Source organism: Monodelphis domestica, chromosome 3 (genome assembly GCF_027887165.1).
Source record: "Monodelphis domestica isolate mMonDom1 chromosome 3, mMonDom1.pri, whole genome shotgun sequence".
Taxonomy (NCBI): domain Eukaryota; kingdom Metazoa; phylum Chordata; class Mammalia; order Didelphimorphia; family Didelphidae; genus Monodelphis; species Monodelphis domestica.
In genome coordinates, this window is record NC_077229.1 from 186,396,645 (window position 1) to 186,417,098 (window position 20,454).

General features: G+C 33.4%; 1 protein-coding gene across 1 annotated transcript in view; it reads left to right on the plus strand.

Moving 5' to 3' along the window:
* MMP16 (matrix metallopeptidase 16) overlaps positions 1-20,454 on the plus strand; it is a 373,571-nt gene that overhangs the window by 179,771 nt on the left and 173,346 nt on the right. Inside the window, exon 3 of the mRNA XM_001368488.4 lies at positions 2,718-2,840. Within this exon, the coding sequence (XP_001368525.1) occupies positions 2,718-2,840 (123 nt within the window). The remainder of the gene's footprint in view (positions 1-2,717; positions 2,841-20,454) is intronic.

Sequence of the window (20,454 nt, forward strand, 5' to 3'; positions counted from 1 at the left end):
TCTTCAAATGGAGAGAGATGAAATTTCTCAAAGGTTCTAGTTGCTCCCTGTTTATATCTGGTCTGAATATGGTTAAAATGGGTGGGAGGAATATACTCTTTACCTGCTTTACTGTTCCAAGAGAAATGAATCTAATTGGACAAAGTATCTTGTTCAGTGATGAACTGTCTAAATTGTTCTGCATTATTAAGAGAGTTAAGGAATTTCTAGATGAGTGTTGCTTTGTTCTAGGAAGAAATGTTAAAGTGATTGGATGATCCACCATCCTGTTGAGTGCAGAGCTGGCTGGAGTTTTCCTCTTTCCTAGAGCAACATTCTGAGAAGTTTTGCACTTTTCTGGCTTAAGGGAACTGTTCATTAGTAAAATAGTATAACAGTTCTTCAGCATCCATTTAGGATAGAGAGCTTATCACTGCTTCATGAATTCAGGAGCATAGGAAGAATGGATTTACTCAGCAGGAGAAAAATGAGGACCTAAAAGGGAACATTTACTACAGAATTGGCTCCATAGGAAGCAGATTTTTCTTTAAGGAACCGATGAATGACATTAACATTTTCAGAATAGAATTTTGAGTTTCCATGAACATTTGAATTGTTCTTACTCATGCCTTCTTGCTAGATTTCTAGAAGTATATATCTTCTCTCTCCCAAGGATAATTTTATGGAAGAACATGACTCAGGTTTATGTGTGGCTTTCACTATATTGAATATTCCTCTATTTGCCTATAGTCTATTAGTAATTTTTACTTTTCATTTATGCTCAACTAATTTTTTTAAAGTTGGAATTGATAGTGTTAAATATGTGACTGATTGGATATGTGGGAAGAAGAAGTAAGCAGTGGCACATTTATAAGCTATAATGGTAAGTAAGGTGTAGGCTACTTTCTATAACAAGATTCCTTCTAAAACCCTGAGTGAGTTTGAATTGTAGCTGTGTGATGATAGTCCTTCTCTGAAAAACTAGACCTTCCAGTTTGAGAACTAATTGTGGAGAGTAAACCAGCCTAGAATGAGAGAGTAGCAGACATGCTCAGGTGTGAGGAGATAAATCTACTGTGTTATACATATATTAACCTCTTTTATAAAGCAAAAGTGATTTCAAGAGAAAAGGAGGGAGAGTCAGAGGCAAAGAGACACAATTCAATTCATTAAACATACCTAGACCAAAACATGGGTATAGGAGGTTGAACTTAGTACATAGGGTCTATATAAAGGCTGGTAAAAGATGTGATAGTCATTATATGAAGCAGCATAATAAGAAAGAAGCTGGAAAAATTAGATGGAGGCATATTATGAACTTTATTCAAGAAGATTTATTGATGCCTTCAGGTGTACTGTATATGTTTATAACCTGAATGATCTATATTCATTAATTTATCAGTTAAGCTAATATTTACTCAACATGGACTATTCTTAGCACTGTTCTAGATAATTTGAGAGAGAACAATAAAATTTAAGATCTTCTGAATATCCTCAAATGTTATGGTTCTTTAACTAAGTTATATTTTCTTTTTAAAAATGGAAAACATAACAACAGTAGTTAAATATAAACCCTACAAATTCAGTATTGTTAGTTACTGGACTGGTAAAACTTGAAGGAAAAATAGATGTATAATAATTGTTATCTTTGATAAAGTTTCTTCATTTCAACAGATTATCGATTACTCTTTTAACCACATCCAATATATTTTCTAAAATATAAAACAATTACTTTGTTATTTATTTTAATGATGGTCCTTTTAAAAAACAATTATCTTCTATAGACTGTTCTCAGTGTCTACTTTTCTATTTAGAGTTAGTGGAGTTACATAAGCTTTGATAACTAGAAAATGATAAGGAACTTTCCAATTTATCTTCTTCCTTAACATTGTTCATGAATATATCTTGATTCAGAGAAAGCTACTAACAAGATACAGAAGCTATTTAAGAACTTGACTTTACCAGAGTAACAGGGAAATCTCACAGTAGATGTTTTATGAGGCATGTAAAAAATCTTTGCCAAGATGACTAAAATTATTCTATCTACATAGACTAGTGACTTTCAGGAATAGAAAACAAAGATGTTTAAGAAGAAACTTTGCTGAGGGGAAAAAGTAGAAAAAGTATATAAATATAGATCCATGATTTTGAAATGAAGCAGTTGAAGACCAAAAAGGTTTAGTAGCTCACCTGGGTAACACAAAGAGAAAGTGGCAGACCAGGGATTTCAATTCAGGTTCTCTATGACAATAGGTTCAAGGATGTTTTCATTGTACCAAGCAGCAATTCCTATGATTCAAAATCATATATTCTGGTTATTTAAAATAAAACTCCAAGACAAATCTAATTGGATTCTTGCCAAAAATCTCAGACAAATGAGAACTACCCAGAGAATGGAAGGAAAGATCAAAGTAAAAGAAAGATAGGAAGAGAAAAAAATGTAATATGAGTAGAGAATTCATTTTTCCCCTGTAATAGAGTGTTGTGAAGTGTCCTGTTATTTCTGGAGTAAAAGGCCATGTCAACACAGACCAAAATGAATTGGATATTGAGAAATTCTTTGATTAATCTGGACAGTGTGGACAGTAACTCTAGATCATTCAGAAGAAAAAAGACATGTTATTTACTCAGGGCTTTTGTATCATGGTCTCAGGTTTATCTGTTGAAATGTAGACATAAAGATTTTGAAAAAAAAATTCTTTGAAACAAATGGTAACTGCGAAATGTTTTTTTGGCAGCTGGATGAAGAAGCCTCGGTGTGGTGTGCCTGACCAGACTCGAGGTAGTTCCAAATTTAATATTCGTCGAAAGCGATATGCACTAACAGGACAGAAGTGGCAACACAAGCACATCACTTACAGGTACCCAAACTCACTATCAGTTGAACTTTCTGATATTTTATGTGATGGCTACTTGGCGAAGAAATTTGACTTGTAGTCATAAACTCCACTCAAAATCAATATGTGGCATTAAAATAATGGACCCAGAGACCCCATGCTTGGAAGGGAATAAAATGTACATCTCATGGTGGGTACTATGGGAATCTTTGCACACTTCAATTCTTGTTAGTGAATTAGCATGTCTGGCTTGTTAATTATATTAGTGTTCTGAATTACCTTAATAGAAGTAAAAGATGGGCCTTGTAATCAGTCCATCAAGCTCACTAATTTAATATTAATTACTTTGGCAAGTATTTTTTTCAGGGAAAAAGCTTTTAATGATCAGAGTATATGTGTACCTACTTACACATATAAATATATGTATGTACACATAAACTCATATATATTGATACACAAATATGTACATACATGTATGCACAAGTAGGCATACATATGCATTATTCTATTTGACAAGAAATTCCTTTGAAGGCCTTAAATAACTTTCAGCATCACTCCAGTTATTTTCCTTTCTGTTCCCATGGCAACATGTCAGAGAAATTTTCCTTTAAGCGAAAGACAGGCCAAGGAATGTAGGTACCTTGACAATCATGGTGATAAGAACTGCTGTAGTTAGTTGTGTACTTGGGTAACAATTTACCTTTGTCAAAATACAATTCTGGGGAAGGGAGGTAGTTATGACCCTTTACATGAGAGCCCTTTCAAAGGATTAAATTTAAATAAAGATACTGACGTTAGGTAATCAAATAAGAAACACTGTGCTTTTATGTCCTCGACTTGATACTAGGACAAAAATCAGGGATTTAAAAAAGTGTTCTTTTATTTAGACTTACTGCTAAATGTGGACCCATAAGTATCATGCTTTTTAAAATTTCTTCCTAATGACTTACCAAAATTCATGATGAATTTTGAAAACATCAGGTTTTGTGCTTTTTGCTTTATTTTAAAAGTGTGCTTGTGACTGTTCTCTAATATGTTGTGCAAATCACCATCATCACAAACAACAATGACAACACAACCCAAATGCTAAAAGAAAAAAAAAACGTCTATATGATTAACCAATTTTCAGGCATAGAAAAGTTGAACATAATTTCTGGGTACCTACTTCAAGTAAGCTTGGAGTTATAGAAATTACTGGCTTGAGTTTTTTTTTTTTTTTATTTAGTTCTCTTCAGTTTGTAAGTATATAGGCCATATGGGAAAAATTAAAAAAAAAAAAAAACCTTGATAGCATCTGTCACTTCCTCCTTGGTCTAGCAGTCTCATAACACTGTGAGAGAAAGTGATTAGATATATCTTTTTTTTCCCTAAAAACGCATGAAAAGCCTTATGCTATTCTTTTGGAAATGTTTGCTTATTGATTTGAAGGATAGTTGTAGTATTGTCCCATTAAGGTAAGATGGTGTCTACTCGATGCTTAGTTTCTGATGTCTGAAATAAAATAATCTTGAATGTGGCATTAACAGATCTTCATAGATTTCTTAATGTTATACAGATCCTGGTGACCAAACAGCAGACATAATTAGTTCTTGTTAGAACATCTTTCAAAGCCATTTGGAATGCCTCTTCACTTACATAGGGGTAGCCTCCCAAGCCTCCCAGTAACTACAGCATTTCTGTGTTTAGGAAGTCTGTCCTGGAGAATCAAAGACTTCATTATGTTTCCTTATAAAGCATTCCAATTCCAGCCCTCTTCCCATTATACAGTTTCCATTAACTATTTTCTAGGCAATTACTTTCAGGCTAATTTGTTTTCTATTTTGGAGTCTTATCCATGGATGTCCTGTTATGGTGAGATAAAATATCAAAAACAGGAAAAATTAATTTGTATTAACCATATGATAGTTACTGGGAATGAAAAGACAAAAATATAGCAGTAAGCCAGATGAGTTAGTTTCTAATAATGACTAGTATTTATGTAGCAGTAAAACATTTGGAAAACTCTTTACATGTGTTTGTCCCATTTGATCTTCACCATAACTCCATGATGTAGGTGCTATTGTTTCCACATATGGGGTCGGTGAGTGAGACGGTAAATAGAGAGCCTTGTTTGGAGTCAAAAAAAATCTTCCTGATTCATATTTGGCCTCAGACACTTTCTAGCTGTATGGCCCTGGGCAAGTCCTTTAACCTTGTTTGCCTCTTTTTTCTCATCTATAAAATGAGTTGGAGAAGGAATAGCAAACCATTCCAGTATCTCTGCCATGAAAACCCCAAATAGGGTCATGAAGAGCTGGACCCATCTGAAAACAGCTTTTATAGATGAAGAAACTGAGGCTCAGAGAGGTGATGTGACTTGTTCTTAAAGCTAGTTAATAAGTGTCTCAGGTGGACTTGAAGTCAAATCTTTTTAACTCCATGTTCAATACTCTCTTTTTCTACTATCACAGAGAGCTGTTCACCTGGTGGGAAACAACAAATTCACAGATAAGTATAGACACACTATTTATATAGAGTAAATACAAAACAATATTGCATATGTTTAAGCACTATCTGCTGGGGGTGGCAAGTGAAGATCAGAAAGATGTATTTTAGTAAATTGGTCATTCAACAAAAATAAGCATTTTAAGTGCCTTCTATGTCAGATGTTGTCAAGGATACAATACAATGAATCAAACAGTCCCTCCTCACAAGGAATTTGCATATTAATAAGTTGACCCTATACAACTCAATAAATAGGCACAGAATCAATATAAAGAGTAATATGAATAAATACCGGACTTAATTATAAGGGGGTTCAGGAAGGAAGGTGACTAGGAATCTGCATCATCAGAAAAGGTGGAACTTGAGCTACAACTTGACTGAGGGATGGAATTCTGTTTGACAGAAGTGAACAGGGAATTCTTTCTTAGCATGAGTGATGGATGACCAGAGTAAAGACATGGAGATGAGAAGGAGAGATTCCTGTGTGTGAGGGGCACAGAGACGAAGGACAGGGACAGTTTAGCTGGATCCCAGAGAGATGAATGTAAAATGAGTTTTCAAAGAAAGTTAGGGACAGAATAGAAAAAGGCTTAAGAAGCTGAACAAGGTGGAAGGGATGTATTTTTCCTAGTCCCAGGAGGGATCTATTATAGTTTATTAAGTAGGGTTGATAGATAGCAACTAAAATGTATTTTTAAAAATTCATTTAATTGATTATTTAAGAAAATTGTCCCATGGTTACATGACTTAGAATGCACTTTGAAAGAATGTAAAAACTTTTAGGTTCATGTGAGGAAAAAGAACAAAAAATCAAGGTTGTATACAAGTAATCCTTTTTGGTAGAACATATGAGAGGGAAGTAATGTGTGAATATTCTTGAGAGATAGGTTTGAACTTGTTGGAAAGGGGCTTTGATTATCAAACAGAAGAGTTTAAATTTTATTCATGAAGCGGTGGGAACCATCTAAAACATCTTGCGCCTGTGGAGTGAAATGGACAGGACTATGCTTTAGTGACATGATTTTGGCAGCTTTGTTCAGTTGTTTCAGTTGTGTTCAATTCTTCATGATCCAAATTGGGGTTTTCTTAGCAAAGGTACTGGAATGATTCACCATTTCCTTCTCCACTTTATTTTATAGATGAAGAAACTTAGGCAAACAGGGTTAAGTGTCTTGGCAAAGGTCACATAGCTAGTTAGTGTCTGAGATTGAATTTGAACTCAGGTTTTTCTGATTTCAAGCCTGGCATTCTATCTGCTGTACCACCTAGGAGCCCCTAGCTGACATATTGGAAGAGCAACTGGAGGCAATTAACCTGGAAGAAGTGATAAGTCCCTGAATTAGAGGGTGACTTTATGAGAGAAAGAAAGTAAGTAATAGATAAAGAGAGAAGTTGTTTAGTCATGTCTGACTCTTTGTGACAAGTTTTTGGTTTATACTGGTGTGGGGTTTGTCACTTCCTCCTACAGATCATTTTACAGTTTAGAAAACTGTTCAGGTAGGGTTTTGGGCTACTAAGTGGCACACTTGATAGAGTGCCTGGCCTGCAGTCTGAAAGCCAGTTCAAATCCAGCCTCAGACACACACTAGCTACATGACTCTAGGTAAGTCACTTTAAACTGTTTGCTTGAGTTGTTTCCTCACCTGTAAAATGAGCTGTAGAAGGTGTAATGTAAGAAAGAGAGACCCAGGGGGTTGCAATGAGAAGCCAAGCTGAAGGAGAAATCAGCTGAAGAGCAGCAGAGGAGGGGCAGAGAGAGAAGCTCCAAATGTTAATCCTCTTCCAGTCTGGGAGGTGGAGGAGGAAAGAAGGTTTTCCTGGAAGCTGAGAAAGAGCCCATCCATTTGGGACCTGTTGTTCCTTCTGGGAACCAAAAATACCTCCACTATGACTCTTCAAGAACAGCTACCGAAATTCTCAAGGGGGTTTTTTGGACTCACGCTGGCCAGAGCCATCCATATCTTTCCCTGAGATTTTATTTTTTTTTCCATTTTAAGTTATTTATTTAGTCAATTTAGAACATTAGTCCTTGGTTACAAGAATCATATTCTTTACCCCTCCCTTCCTCCCCCCACCCTCCCCACAGCCCATGTGCAATTCCACTGCTTAGTACCTGTCCTTGATCAAAACCGATTTTCATGCTGTTGGTACTTGTTTTAGAATGTTCATTTAGAGTCTACATCCCCAGCCATATCCCCCTCAACCCATGTCATCAAGCAATTGTTTTTCTTCTGTGTTTCTACTCCCACAGTGTTTCCTCTGAATGTGGATAGTGTTCTTTCTCATAGATCCCTCCAAGTTGTTCAGGATCACTGCATTGCCACCAATGGAGAAGTCCATTACATTCAATTGTGCCATAGTTTATCAGTCTCTGTGTACAATGTTCTCCTGGTTCTGCTCCTTCCATTCTGCATCACTTCCTGGAGGTTGTTCCAGTCTCCATGGAATTCCTCCACTTTATTATTCCTTTGAGCACAATCGTATTCCATCACCAATATGTACCACAATTTGTTCAGCCATTCCCCAATTGAAGGGCATTCCCTCATTTTCCAATTAATTTTGCCACCACAAAGAGCACAGATATGAATATTCTTGTACATGTCTTTTTCCTCATTATCTCTTTGGTTTCCCTGAGATTTCTCTCTCTCCCCGATCAAAGTTAAGATTGTTAGTTGATTACTGCCCTATGTTAATATGTTAGTGCTATAAAATTTACATTATGTACATGTATGTTTATTGTACAACCATTATATATGATACTTAGATATATACATATTACATATATCCATGAGTTCTGCTTTTGAATCAATCTGACAGAAAAGGTTTTTCTAGTTCTTTGCTGTTTGTTTGAGTCTTGAGAGTTTTTTACTTACAAGTTTATAAAGTTATTTACCAGTATATATGTAATATGTAATATGGTAAACAGGAGATCCTGGGTTCAAATCCCAGTGGTGCCTTCAATATATTTATAAATAAAGTTCTTACAAGATTCAAATAGGTAGAAAAGAACTAGAAAAAAAAAACTTTTCTGTTGCTTGACTGCAAAGCAGAACTCATGTATATATGTATGTATCATATGTAATGGTTGTACAGTAAAAATACATGTACATAATGTAAATTTTAGAGCACTAACATACTAACATAGGGCAGGAATCAACTAACAATCTTAACATAACTTCGATCATGGAGTGAGAAATCTCAGGGAAAGACCTGGATGGCTCTGGCCAGTGTGAGTCCAAATCCAAAACCTGCCTTGAGAATTCTGGTAGCTGTTCTTGAAATCTTAGTGGAGGTGTTTTTGGGTCCCAGAAGGAATAACAGGTCCCAAATGGATGGACTCTTTCTCAGCTTCCAGGAAAACCTTTCCTCCTCCACCTCCCAGGCTGGAAGACCATGGACAGTTGGAGCTTCTCTCTCTTCCACTCCTCCGCTGCTCTTCAGCTGATCTCTCCTTCAGCTTGGCTTCTCATTGCAACCCCCTGGGTCTCTCTTTCTTACATTACAGAGGAAATATCAAGCCACTCTAGTATCTTTGCTAAGAAAGTTTCAGATGGAGTCACAGAGACTTGACTATTACTGGAACAACTGAACAACAATGAGAGATTAATAATGTATATAAAATATACAAATAATATAAAATATATAAAATTAATAGGCCTTACCAACTGATTGACTATATGGGATAAATGAGATTAAGGTAGGGAGATTGTGAACTTATATCACTTCATGGGTGTTACTACACATGATAGAAATAGGAAATTAATTTTTTTTAAAGGTAGGCTTTCAGGAAAAAGTGCTTTCTGTTTTGTACATATTGAGTTTAAAATGTCTACTGGATGCTGTTTCTACAGAGTGACACTGCCACACATGTATTGCAGTATTGGGAGAAGAATAAATGCTAGGAAGGACAACAGAGATGGGCACTCTTCTTCTCTCCACCGCCCTCTGTAGCTAGTAGTGAAAAAATATATTAGAATGCACAGCCGAAACAAAGTCCTCTAAGGCATTCAGGGCTTAAACCAAGAGTTTTCAACAAAGAACTGACATGGAACTAAAAACAGACAGCTCTGTCATCCAAGAGGCTAGATCGTGGACTGCTCTGGACTACTGAAATCTAGGTAGTCCTGAATTATCTAAAAAAATGAGGGATGAAGGGTAGAGACCCAGAAAACTTAAATCTAACTGTAGAACAGCAGGAAATGGCGAATGTGGGGTATCTGTTGTCCCCCACTCCTGCTCTCTAGGTCTGATGAGCCCTAAAAACATACATTCTGGGCCCTGGGGCTTTAATAGTCAAACTGCTTCCTTTGACTCACAATGCCTATAGTCATATATACTAATACTTGGTTATATGCAGAAGGAAGTTGGTGATGAGGGTTTAGGACTTAAGGCTCAAGAAGGAAACAAGAATGGCTGGATTATGCAAACATGGAAGTCATAGATTGATAATTAAATCTATGTGAGTTAATGAAATCATAAAGGATAGTGTCTAGAGGCTAGAGAAAGGAAAAGATGGCCCTCAGCACCCTGGGGTACACCCACACAATTAGTCATCAATTATGATGATACACCAAATGAGTCTGAAAAGAAATGGAAAAAAATGTGAGAAAATAACCAGGGGAGTTCAATGTCCCAAAAGTATAGGAATAAGATGGTCTTTAAGAGGAAGGACAGAAAAACCATGTCCCAAACTCCAGAAATTGTCAAGATGGAAGAGAACTGATGGATTACTAGCTTTAGCTATTAAGTGATGAGTTGAGGGGTGATGTCCCATGCCAAACTGCAAGGGATAAAAAAGAGAACTGCAAGACCCACAGAAGAAAGATAAGGCCTAGATTTTTCTATTTCATTGCTGGGCATCTCCTAGATCAGAAAACTTTCTCTACAAATACAAGTTATCATCTTTGGCTATTTTTATGTTGTCTCTAACACTGGAATATGAAATCTTTAAGAGGAGAAATTATGTTTTACATTTGTATTCTCAGCATTGGGCACAATCTATGGCACATAGTAGGCATTTAATGAGTTTGTTGACTGACTAAAGATCTATGAAACATTGAGGAAAAATTTCATTCATCTTTATCAATTTCAATTTTCAACTATTTTTAAAAAAGAGACCTAGAAATTCTATTCCTGAAGACTTATTGATTTTCCTGAAGAAGTTTCCATTGTACAATTTTGTTAGGATAAAACTCTTCCAGCTTCATATTTCTCAGAATCTCCTTAGAGTCACATGATCACAATTTTAATATTCATTCTCCAAGCAGGTAATTTAAGTCTTCCTTTGCAGTTTCACCCTTCTGAGTTTTTAATATTTTTTTATCCATTAGATCAGCTGGAAAAATGTAAATATGACTCTTTTATCCTTAATAATAAAAATGAAATCATTTTCTGTTCAGTAAGCATTAATTAACAAGCATAACAGCTATTATTTACATAATTCTTTAAGATTTGAAAAGAATTTTACATATTATTTCATTTGATCCTCACAATAAACCTTTGAGGTAAGTAGTGTTCTTATGCTCATTTTACAGATGGGGAAATTGAGGCTGAAAGGTTAAGTGATTCACCTTAAATTATATAGCTGGTGTGTATATGAGGCACAATTCAGAGATACCAAAACTAAAGTCTAGCTTACTCAGCCTCTTCTTGTACCTACAAAGTTAACTTAATAGAAAATAACTGAGAACATATATAGTTATGGTTTTTTTCTGAAAGCATTACTAGGGCATTCAATACATTAAATTGAATAAGCTTTTATTAGTCCTTTGCTGTTTGCATACAGAGCACTCTACTTGGTGTTGGGGGAGATACAAAATAGAGACAAGAAAAGGACTCTGCCTTTATGAAAGAAGAAAGTAAATTAAATATGTGAAATGGCATATTATTCAGCAACAATTTTTCAAGTTAGAGAATCCCTTTCTATAAAATATTCTTATCTTTTCTTTAAAGAGCCACTCAGATGCTTTTGATCCAAGAAACCTTCCCAGCATCTGCCCATATCTTCATCATGGCATATATTTGATAACACTTATTATTTATCAATTAACTAGCCAATAAACTATTTCCTTGAAGGTGTTTACTCCCTATGGGTAGTAACAATTTCTATCCTTGGATTTCATGTAGCACTTTGTTTTGTACATCTTTAATTCATATATCATATTTATTATAGTGATGTCTACTGTTTTAAATTCTTAATAGTCTATTTTATACTCAGTAGAAACTTAAAAAAAGATTATTGGATTGAATTGAATTAAATTAACATTCATAAGCACCCTATAGTGATTTTTATTATGGATAAAAATGAGTCAATATATGCAGAAATACCTGTATTCAAGGCCTTCGAACTATATCTTGGGCAAGTGACATAACCTCTCAAAACTCTAAGTGTTTCTTTTAGGATTATGTTGCAAAAAAGGTACCAACCCCTGTTAATATAATGGATTTCTTCAATTAGAAGTTCCCTAGAATAATAAAATTACAGGTCTGTGTTTTTCATTCCATAAAGACATAGTGAGTTTTGATATGTAATTAAATCATGAAAGGTCCATCCTGTAATCATAGAAATAGTAGAAACATATTAATATACTATCATGATGGTAAAGATATGAGTTTAATTTTTAAGTCTTAGTTTCCACTATTACTGGGTAGCTTTAAGAGTGTTTTTAACTGTGCTAACCATTCTAAGGGTATAAAATCAACTCAATCTTTGATTTAAACTTACTTCACTTATAAACTACCAAGAGAAAAAAAGTAGCCAAAGAATGTAACACCTTTTACACGTCTTTTTCTATCTTTAATCCTTATGTCCTGTTTTCTTAGAATTTTGTAAATTTTCCTTTTATGATTTTAAGACTTTATGTTGTTATTTTTTGGAATTAATTGAAATTAATAAGTTTCAATTAACAAGACTCAAAATTGTGGTAAGGAAAATCAAAGCCATTTCACGTATGTGAATTGGGAAGATGGGTTTTGAAAGTTTTTTTTTGAGAAGAAAATAATAACTGGTATCAAATATTTGAAAGAATGCCATATGGGAAATAAATTAGATTCTTTTTCCTTGACTCCAGAATAGAAAACCTAAGACCAGTGAAGAGAAGGTACCAAGTGGCAGATTGGTGCTCATTATGAGGAAGGCTCAGCTAATAAATTGAGCTCTCTACAACAGAACAGACTGTATCCTGAGTTAGTGAGTTTCCTATCACTGATGATGTTCAAGTTAAGACTGGACAAATATTTGTTGGGAAAGGTATAGAGGCGATTTATATACTGTTTAGTTATTTGGACTAGATTGTCTTTAATGTCACTCCCAGGTGGAAGGTTGCATGATTTTGTGATTCAAAAGCTCATTTAAAATCTTGCTTATTCAAAGGTAAGTAATAAATGTTAGAGGGGATGTGGCAAAATTAGGAAAATGAGGGGACGACCTTCAATTGGGGAATGGCTGAACAAATGATGGAATACTATTGTACTCAATGAAATAATGAACTGGAAGAATTCCATGTGAACTTGAACAGCCTTCAGGAATTGATGCAGAGTGAAAGAAGCAGAACCAAGAGAACACTGTATACAGAGACTGATACACTGTGGTACAATTGAATGTAATGAACTTCTCCATTAGTGGCAATGCAGTGATCCAGGACAACTTGGAGGGATGTATGAGAAAGAACACTATCCACAGTCAGAGGAAAAACTGTGGGAGTAGAAACACAGAAGAAAAACAATTGCTTGATCACATGGGTCAATGGGGATATGATTGGGGATGTAGACTCTAAATGATCACCCTGGTGTAAACATCAACAACATGGTAATAGGTCTTATCAATGACACATGTAAAACCCAGTAGAATTGCATGTCAGCTATGGGGGTTGGGGAGGAGGGGAGGAAAAGAACATGAATCATGTAACCATGGGAAAATATTCTAAATTAATTAATTAAATATTTTTTCAATTAAAAATAAAAATTAAAATCTTTCTTATTAAAGAGATATGAGTGAACAAAACAAACTTCATAATCTGCTTAGAAATATGTTAAGACAAAGAATAGAAAAAGGCATAATTTAGAAGTCTTCTGTCTTTTCATTGACTGATCTTTCTCATATGGGTCTTCCATCTTATAGAGACAGTGAGGTACCCTGCTAGAAGCTATGCCCTTAGTTAGAAGAGCTACATGTAAGCCATGAATCTATCACTTCATAGTCAGCTATATTTTGCCATGGATAAAGTGTTATAGTTGGAGTCAAGAGGATCGGGATTCAAGCCCTACCTTAGATAAATATTTACTGATTTTATGATCCTAGGTAAATCTCTTAGCATTTGCTTCCATGTAAGATCAGGATAATTTGAGGATCAAATGAGATGATGCATTGCCAACCTTATAAAATGCTAGTTATTATAATTAGTTATATAATTTAGCCCTTTTGAGTCTTAATTTCCTACACCTTTGAACCTAGTTTTATAGTTGAACTATATAATTTCATAATGTTTTATGAGAAAAGTACATAAGCTATATAAAAGAAAAGTATAAAAACTATAAACCTTAAATAACTACATAAATGTGAACTATGATGGTGAATTTGTACATCTGCCAGTTGTTAGATAAGGAAAATGTTCTGCTTGAGATCCCTGATATATTTCACTTGAGATTTTTTTCAAAAGATGTAGATTCATTTTTTTTTCATGTATGCATTACCATCAACTAAATTATAAGTTCTTAGGAGGTTAAAATCATATAATAAACTTCACTTAATCAGATCCTAAGAGCTGACAGGAACTCTAAAATCCATCTTGCATATTCAGTTTACAACATACCAGAAAATTGATCAATATACCTTGCAGATTTTCTTTACATCCTCCTAAGTCTCTTACATAGGGCTTTGGCTATGCTAAGTGCCTGATGAATATTTGTTCTTTGAAGAGTTCCTGACACGAATGTTTATAATTAAGTTCTGCTTTTCTTTATACCATGATCTCTTTGATTGTTTCATTTTGAGTGGATTCACCATTATATTTCTTCTGCCACTTGGATAACATATTTAGAGATGTTTAAATTTTCCTATTGCCACAATTATAATAGTTTAATGTATTTTTAATTATGATATTAAATATCATTGTCTTTAGGTTGCTTATAATATTTGATTCTTGAATTCTTTTGCAATTTTTAAGAAGTACCAAGATAGTTAACTTTGACCTTATTCTTGTCCTCAGAATTTCCTTTCTAAAACAAGACTATATATAACTAATAATAGTATACAACTATGGTCTAAACCTATATTAAATAATACATCTCAAAATCTTTCTTTGAAAAAGTCTCCAATTCCCCACAATATTTTCCTTAATATTTACCTTTCAGGGTGTTAGGGGTTGCAAACAAATGTATTGCACATAAGGAATGCACAGTTTGTAAACTAGTATTATATGCACATAATGTGAGAATGTGTTATGCCAGTAGCAGAGGAGCATGGAGGTTGCTAATGAGTAATGATTTCCATCTCAGAATCATTTTTCATCTTGCTCTTTGCACCAATATAGCTGATTGAGCATGGAGATCCTATTGACTTCAAAGAGAGCTCTACATTTGTATCAGTTCCACAGGATACTGAAAGGAATGAGAAATGGGAACTCTGTGAATAAGACCTAAAGGGAAATGTATTTAAAACTTCTGCTATATATCTTTCAAGCTTCTCTGAAATGCTAGGCACTTGGGGAAAATCTGGTCATTAGAGTAAAGACTATGTAAGTTTACATAAAGGTAAACTCCATTCAACTTTATTCTATGATCATTGATCATCCTCTAAAAATGTTTTAATTAATTTGTAGAAATGCATAAACAAAGAAATCTATGTAACTAATTTCTGGACCATTTTATATAGTTTTCCACTTATATAGTGTTTTAGCATTGTTTTGGCTATGAATCCTGCTTTGGGTACTTCTTTGGGACTCCAGACAAGTTACTCTCTGGGTTTTAACTTCCTTATCTATAGTATGTGGATAATATAGCCTCTGAATTACATAGATGAATATAAAATAAGATAATACATGTAAAGCATTTTGCAATTCTCAAATAATTATATATTATTGTTAATATTATTCTTATAAGTTCAAAACACAATACCTTTCATTATAAGCACTAAAGAAATTAATAATTTTATATGATATTATTGTACTAGTAGAGGATTTATTAGTATATTAGTTAGTTTTTAGGTGCTGGATGAAACCTTGAACAAGATAGTTTGCAATTTTAGCTCTGTTTTTTCATCTGTAAAATACAATAGATGACCTCCAAAGTTTCTTCCAAGACACAGGTTCCATGATTTGACTCTCCTGTTTTTATTCCCAATTAGTTGTATTCCTGAAAATGTGATTCAAAAAGTTAAGGTTGATTCTTAATCAAAACTTTAAAATAGTTGTCATTGCGACATTGTTGAAATTGATATTGTCACCTATTCATGGCAAAGTGTTAAGGAGAGAAACTTTCAGTATGAAAGATAATTTAGCATACAGTTCCCAAAACTATTTGAACATGTGGATTTTTGATCTAGAAATAAAGGGTGACACCAAATGCGAATCAAGGGAACATGAAAAAGTTTGCCTGTCAAACTTTTGGAGAAGGGAAAAATTTATGAACAAACAAGACATAGAAATCATTACAAAAAGTGAGCTAGATAATTTTGATTACAGTAAATTAAAATATTTTTCCCACAAATAAAAGGAAACAACAAAATTGGGGAAAAATAAGAAGTATCTCTGACAAAAGCCTTATTTCTCAAATATATAGAAGACTGGGTCAAATTTATCAAATTAAACATTCCTCAAATGAGAAAGGGTCAAAGGATGAGAACAGATAGTTCTCAGAGGAAGAAATTAAAACTATCTTCTTCAAATCACTATTTTCAAAATCATTATTGATTAGAGAAATACAAATTAAAACAACTTTGAGATACCACCTCAAACCTACCTCATTGGCAAACATGTCCAAAAAAGAAAAATGAAAAATATTGGAGGAGATAGGGGAAAATTGGGACACTAATTTGTTTTGTTGGAACTGTGAGTTAATACAACTATTCTGAAAAATAATATGGAACCAGGCTCAAAGGAAACAAACTATGGTTACCCACTCCTGGATCTGTATCCCAAAGAGATCAGAGATAAATGAATAGTACCTACCTATTCTTTTTGTAATGGCAAAGAATTAGAAACAATGGAGATGTCTATCACTTGGGGATTAGAGGGACAAATTGATGCATATGTACTGATGCAAGGTGAGATGAGAAGAATCAGGAGACCAGTGTATATAGTAATAGATATATTGTATAATGATCAACTGTGAAGGACTAAATCGTTATCAGCATAGCAAATCTTGAAACTAACCATAGAGGACTCATGAAGAAAATGCTATTCATAGCCAAAGATGGAACTATTGAAATATGAGTACAAATCAAAACATACTTTCGTCCACTGTATATACTTCATGAGATTCCTCTTGTATGTGTGGTATGTGACTTGTATCATGGCATGAGCAATAGTTAAATATGTATTATGTGAAAATATTGATATAACCTATATCAAACTATTCAATGCTTTGATAGGGGAGAAGGAGAAAATCTGAACAATATTGCCAAAATATTTCTAAATGAACCTAAATCATTTTAAATTAAAAATAAATTAATTAAAATAAAACAATTTGAACCTGTATTCCTGTCAGTTAAAAAGTTTATACACTGTCCATACACACATGCATATATATGCACATATATTTCCTTACTTAGATATTATAAATATATACCATAGTGTTAATGACTTAATTTTTTAAACCTACACAAGAATATAAATTTTAAAATGTTGACAAATTATTTTGGTTCCTTAAAAAATAACAAGCCATTTGAAATTATTACATTAAAAAAACATCTTATTGAGATACATACCTATGCATATATAGTCTGGACATTTCCCGGATTTCTTTCTGTATCTCTCCCTTACCTCTTTTCAGAAAGTCTATCTTATTGATAAAGGGAAATGAGGAAGAAAATCAATAAAACTGATCCGTATCTTTAAATAAACATTGCCATTTAAAGTAATGGATCATATGCTCCCTACTTCTTCAAATATTTGGAGGGAGTTTCTTTCCATATCTCTTTTTAGGATCCAAATATTTTTTCTAAAAATTTCACAATATTCATTTTCAATTATTTTGTGGTTAATGTTATTTCTAATTTTTAAACTATTGTTCATGTTGTTTTCTTGCTTTCATTGGTTCAGTCTGCTTCAGTTCATTTTAGACTTTTCATGCTATATTCATTGTATTTGTCACTTCTTATCACATAGTAATATTCCATTACATTCATATTCCACCATTTTTTCATGACCATTTTTCAATCATTAGGTATCGTCTTTGTTTCTCTTTGTTACCACAAAAAAGTGTTGTCATAAATATTTTGGTATAAATGGAACTTTTCCTTTTGCCATTGATGTCATTTGGGAAGTCGATTGTTGTAATTTTTGGGTCAAAGAAGAAGGATGCATTAACCCCTTTATATTATTCCAAATTACTTGCCAAAATGGTTGTACTGATTCACAGTTCCACCAATAATTCAATAATGTGCCTGTTTCACAGATTTCCCCCACTTTTGACTATTCTGAAATGTCATCTTCTTTGAGGCAAGATTTAATAGGAGATAGAGTATTGTATTTTTCATAAAAAAAAAGAATCTTGAATTTCAATTGTATCTCAAGCATTTTCTACCTATTTGTTCCTTGGCAAATGATCTAACTTCACTTTACTTCAGTTTTGTACAAATTATGTCACACACAAACACACACATGCACATATATACACGGGCTGAAGTTTCTTGAATAGGGCAGTGGCTTGTTAAGACTTTCCCTTAAATATAACAAAATTATGGTTGTATAGATTTCCTGGAGAGAAGAACAATTTGAGTCATGTATATTAAAGAGTCAGTTGCTATAATTGAAGCAAGAGATGGCCAGGGACTGAAATAGGGTGATGTCTGTGAAATGAGAGCTAATGACACAAAAGAGAGAGACAAATGGAGACAAACAACAAGATTTCCTAAAAGAACTAAAGTTCCTTGCAAGCAAGAATTATTTAATTCTTTCTTTTTGTTTTTTAATCTTAGTTTTTAAGCACAATGCTTGACCAATGGGTGATTGGTCTTGAGTGATTAATTGGCAATTGCTTGGCTATGTGGAATGAAAGAAAGTAAGGTGACAAAGATGACACAAAAGTTATAATCCTGGATAAGCAGAGTCAGAAGAAATATGCACCAGGAATATCAGAATGTAAATAGAAAGAAAAACTATCACAAAATAATCAGAAATAGAAGATACAATAAAGGATTGGAAGGATCATAGTGCCTTACTGAGGAGATTTGGAAGAAAGAATTTTGGGGGAAAGATAGTATACTGATGTATGTTATAGAAATCAGAATCCAACTATGTTTGGGCATTCTTGACAGGTTCTTTTGTCTTACCCTCTATGAAAAGACATATGAAGCACTTACTAACTACTTAATGCTGAGAGCATGGAATTTGTCCTCCAAGAATATATAAGGGGATCTCAGAGACAAGGGTTCTTATGAAAGTAAAAGATAATTTCCTGTTGGCCTTTATGTAAGCTGACCTTTTTTTAGTATCCAGGTAGCCAATAATCAATGACTATCATGAAAGTCTTAGAATAGGCCCAGAAGGGGGAAGAATGATAGCCTGCATAGGGGAGGGAGCGAGCAGAAGGGAGGATTTGGGGAGGAAGAGTATGGGGATGTGTTAGATTTATGTCTCAAATTGTATTTTGAAAGACCTCTAACAGAAAAGATGGGATACAACCCATTTTCTTACTCTGATCAATTGATTATATACACCTATGGCCTTGTCATGATCTTGACATTTGGAGAACATTGTTTCAGTCAAGTATTATAGTTTAGTAAAGATTGTTAAAAGAAATCAGTAGTTATGAATTCACTTGTTATGAAGCAGAACAAATATATCACAAAGGAATTTAATTCTTCTCCTGTAACCTATTGGCTATCATGTTCCTGTAAGTGGATAGACATTTGCAATCTCTCTTTGTAGTACAATCTTTTTGGATTTTTAAATTAATTTGACTATTTTCTATAGTGTCATGAGATAGAAAAAAACTTTCTCACAGCTTATAAATTGATCTGTTTCTTTTTTATTCATTTTACCTATTTCCTCCTCAATTAATGACTTGTAATTTTCCTGATTACAATAGAAAGCCTGAAATTAATGATAAAACGTATGAAAAATTCATTGTTTCTTACTTTCAAATAGAGAATTGGAAATTAAATTCCAGCATTTGTAAAACTATATAAAAGCACAGGATTTTAATTCACTTTCCTTTTTATTAATTCTGATAATAGAAATAAACTTTTTGTAATTGCTTAAAATCTTTCATTTGAAAAAAGAAAAGGGAATAATAATTACTACATATTTAATCATAGAACACCAATATAAGATGGCTCATTCCTACCTTAGATTTTCTTTTAAAAAAGCTTCATTTTATAAAATTATATTCTGCTATTTGGTAGCCCTCTTCTGTATCAGTGATGGAATTGCACTGCAAATTAGCAAAAAATAATATTGATAAATATTGAAAACCCAATTATATTTTTATAGATTTTGTTAAAATTACTCTATCACCAAAAGGAAAATAGAAAGAAGTATATTTTAACAACTTGAGAAATTCCTTAAAAAGAGATTACAGAAAATGAAATAATTATTTTTTAGAGATCATGCAATCAATTGAAAAACTATCAGATAAAAAATTAAAAAATACTCAATTCAAATTAATTTTGATTAATGAAAGTAATAGTGAAAAGATAAAATTGAAAAAAAATACTATGCTAGGTTATTAAGGAGATGATTAGTGAATATCTTGAAAAGGAAATGATATTGTTAAGAACTAGCATAGTTCATCTGATACAGATCATTACTAACTCATGAGAATAATTTAGCAGCTATAGTATATTTTCTTTTTAGGAAATCATTGACAACACATATCTTGCTATTCTTGTGGAAAAGATTGACCTATTTTGACTAGACCTTAAAGAAGTATTTAAAAGTGGTTGAATGGCAAATTCAGGTGTTAGTGCCATTTTAAAGGCTTGATGGCAACTTAA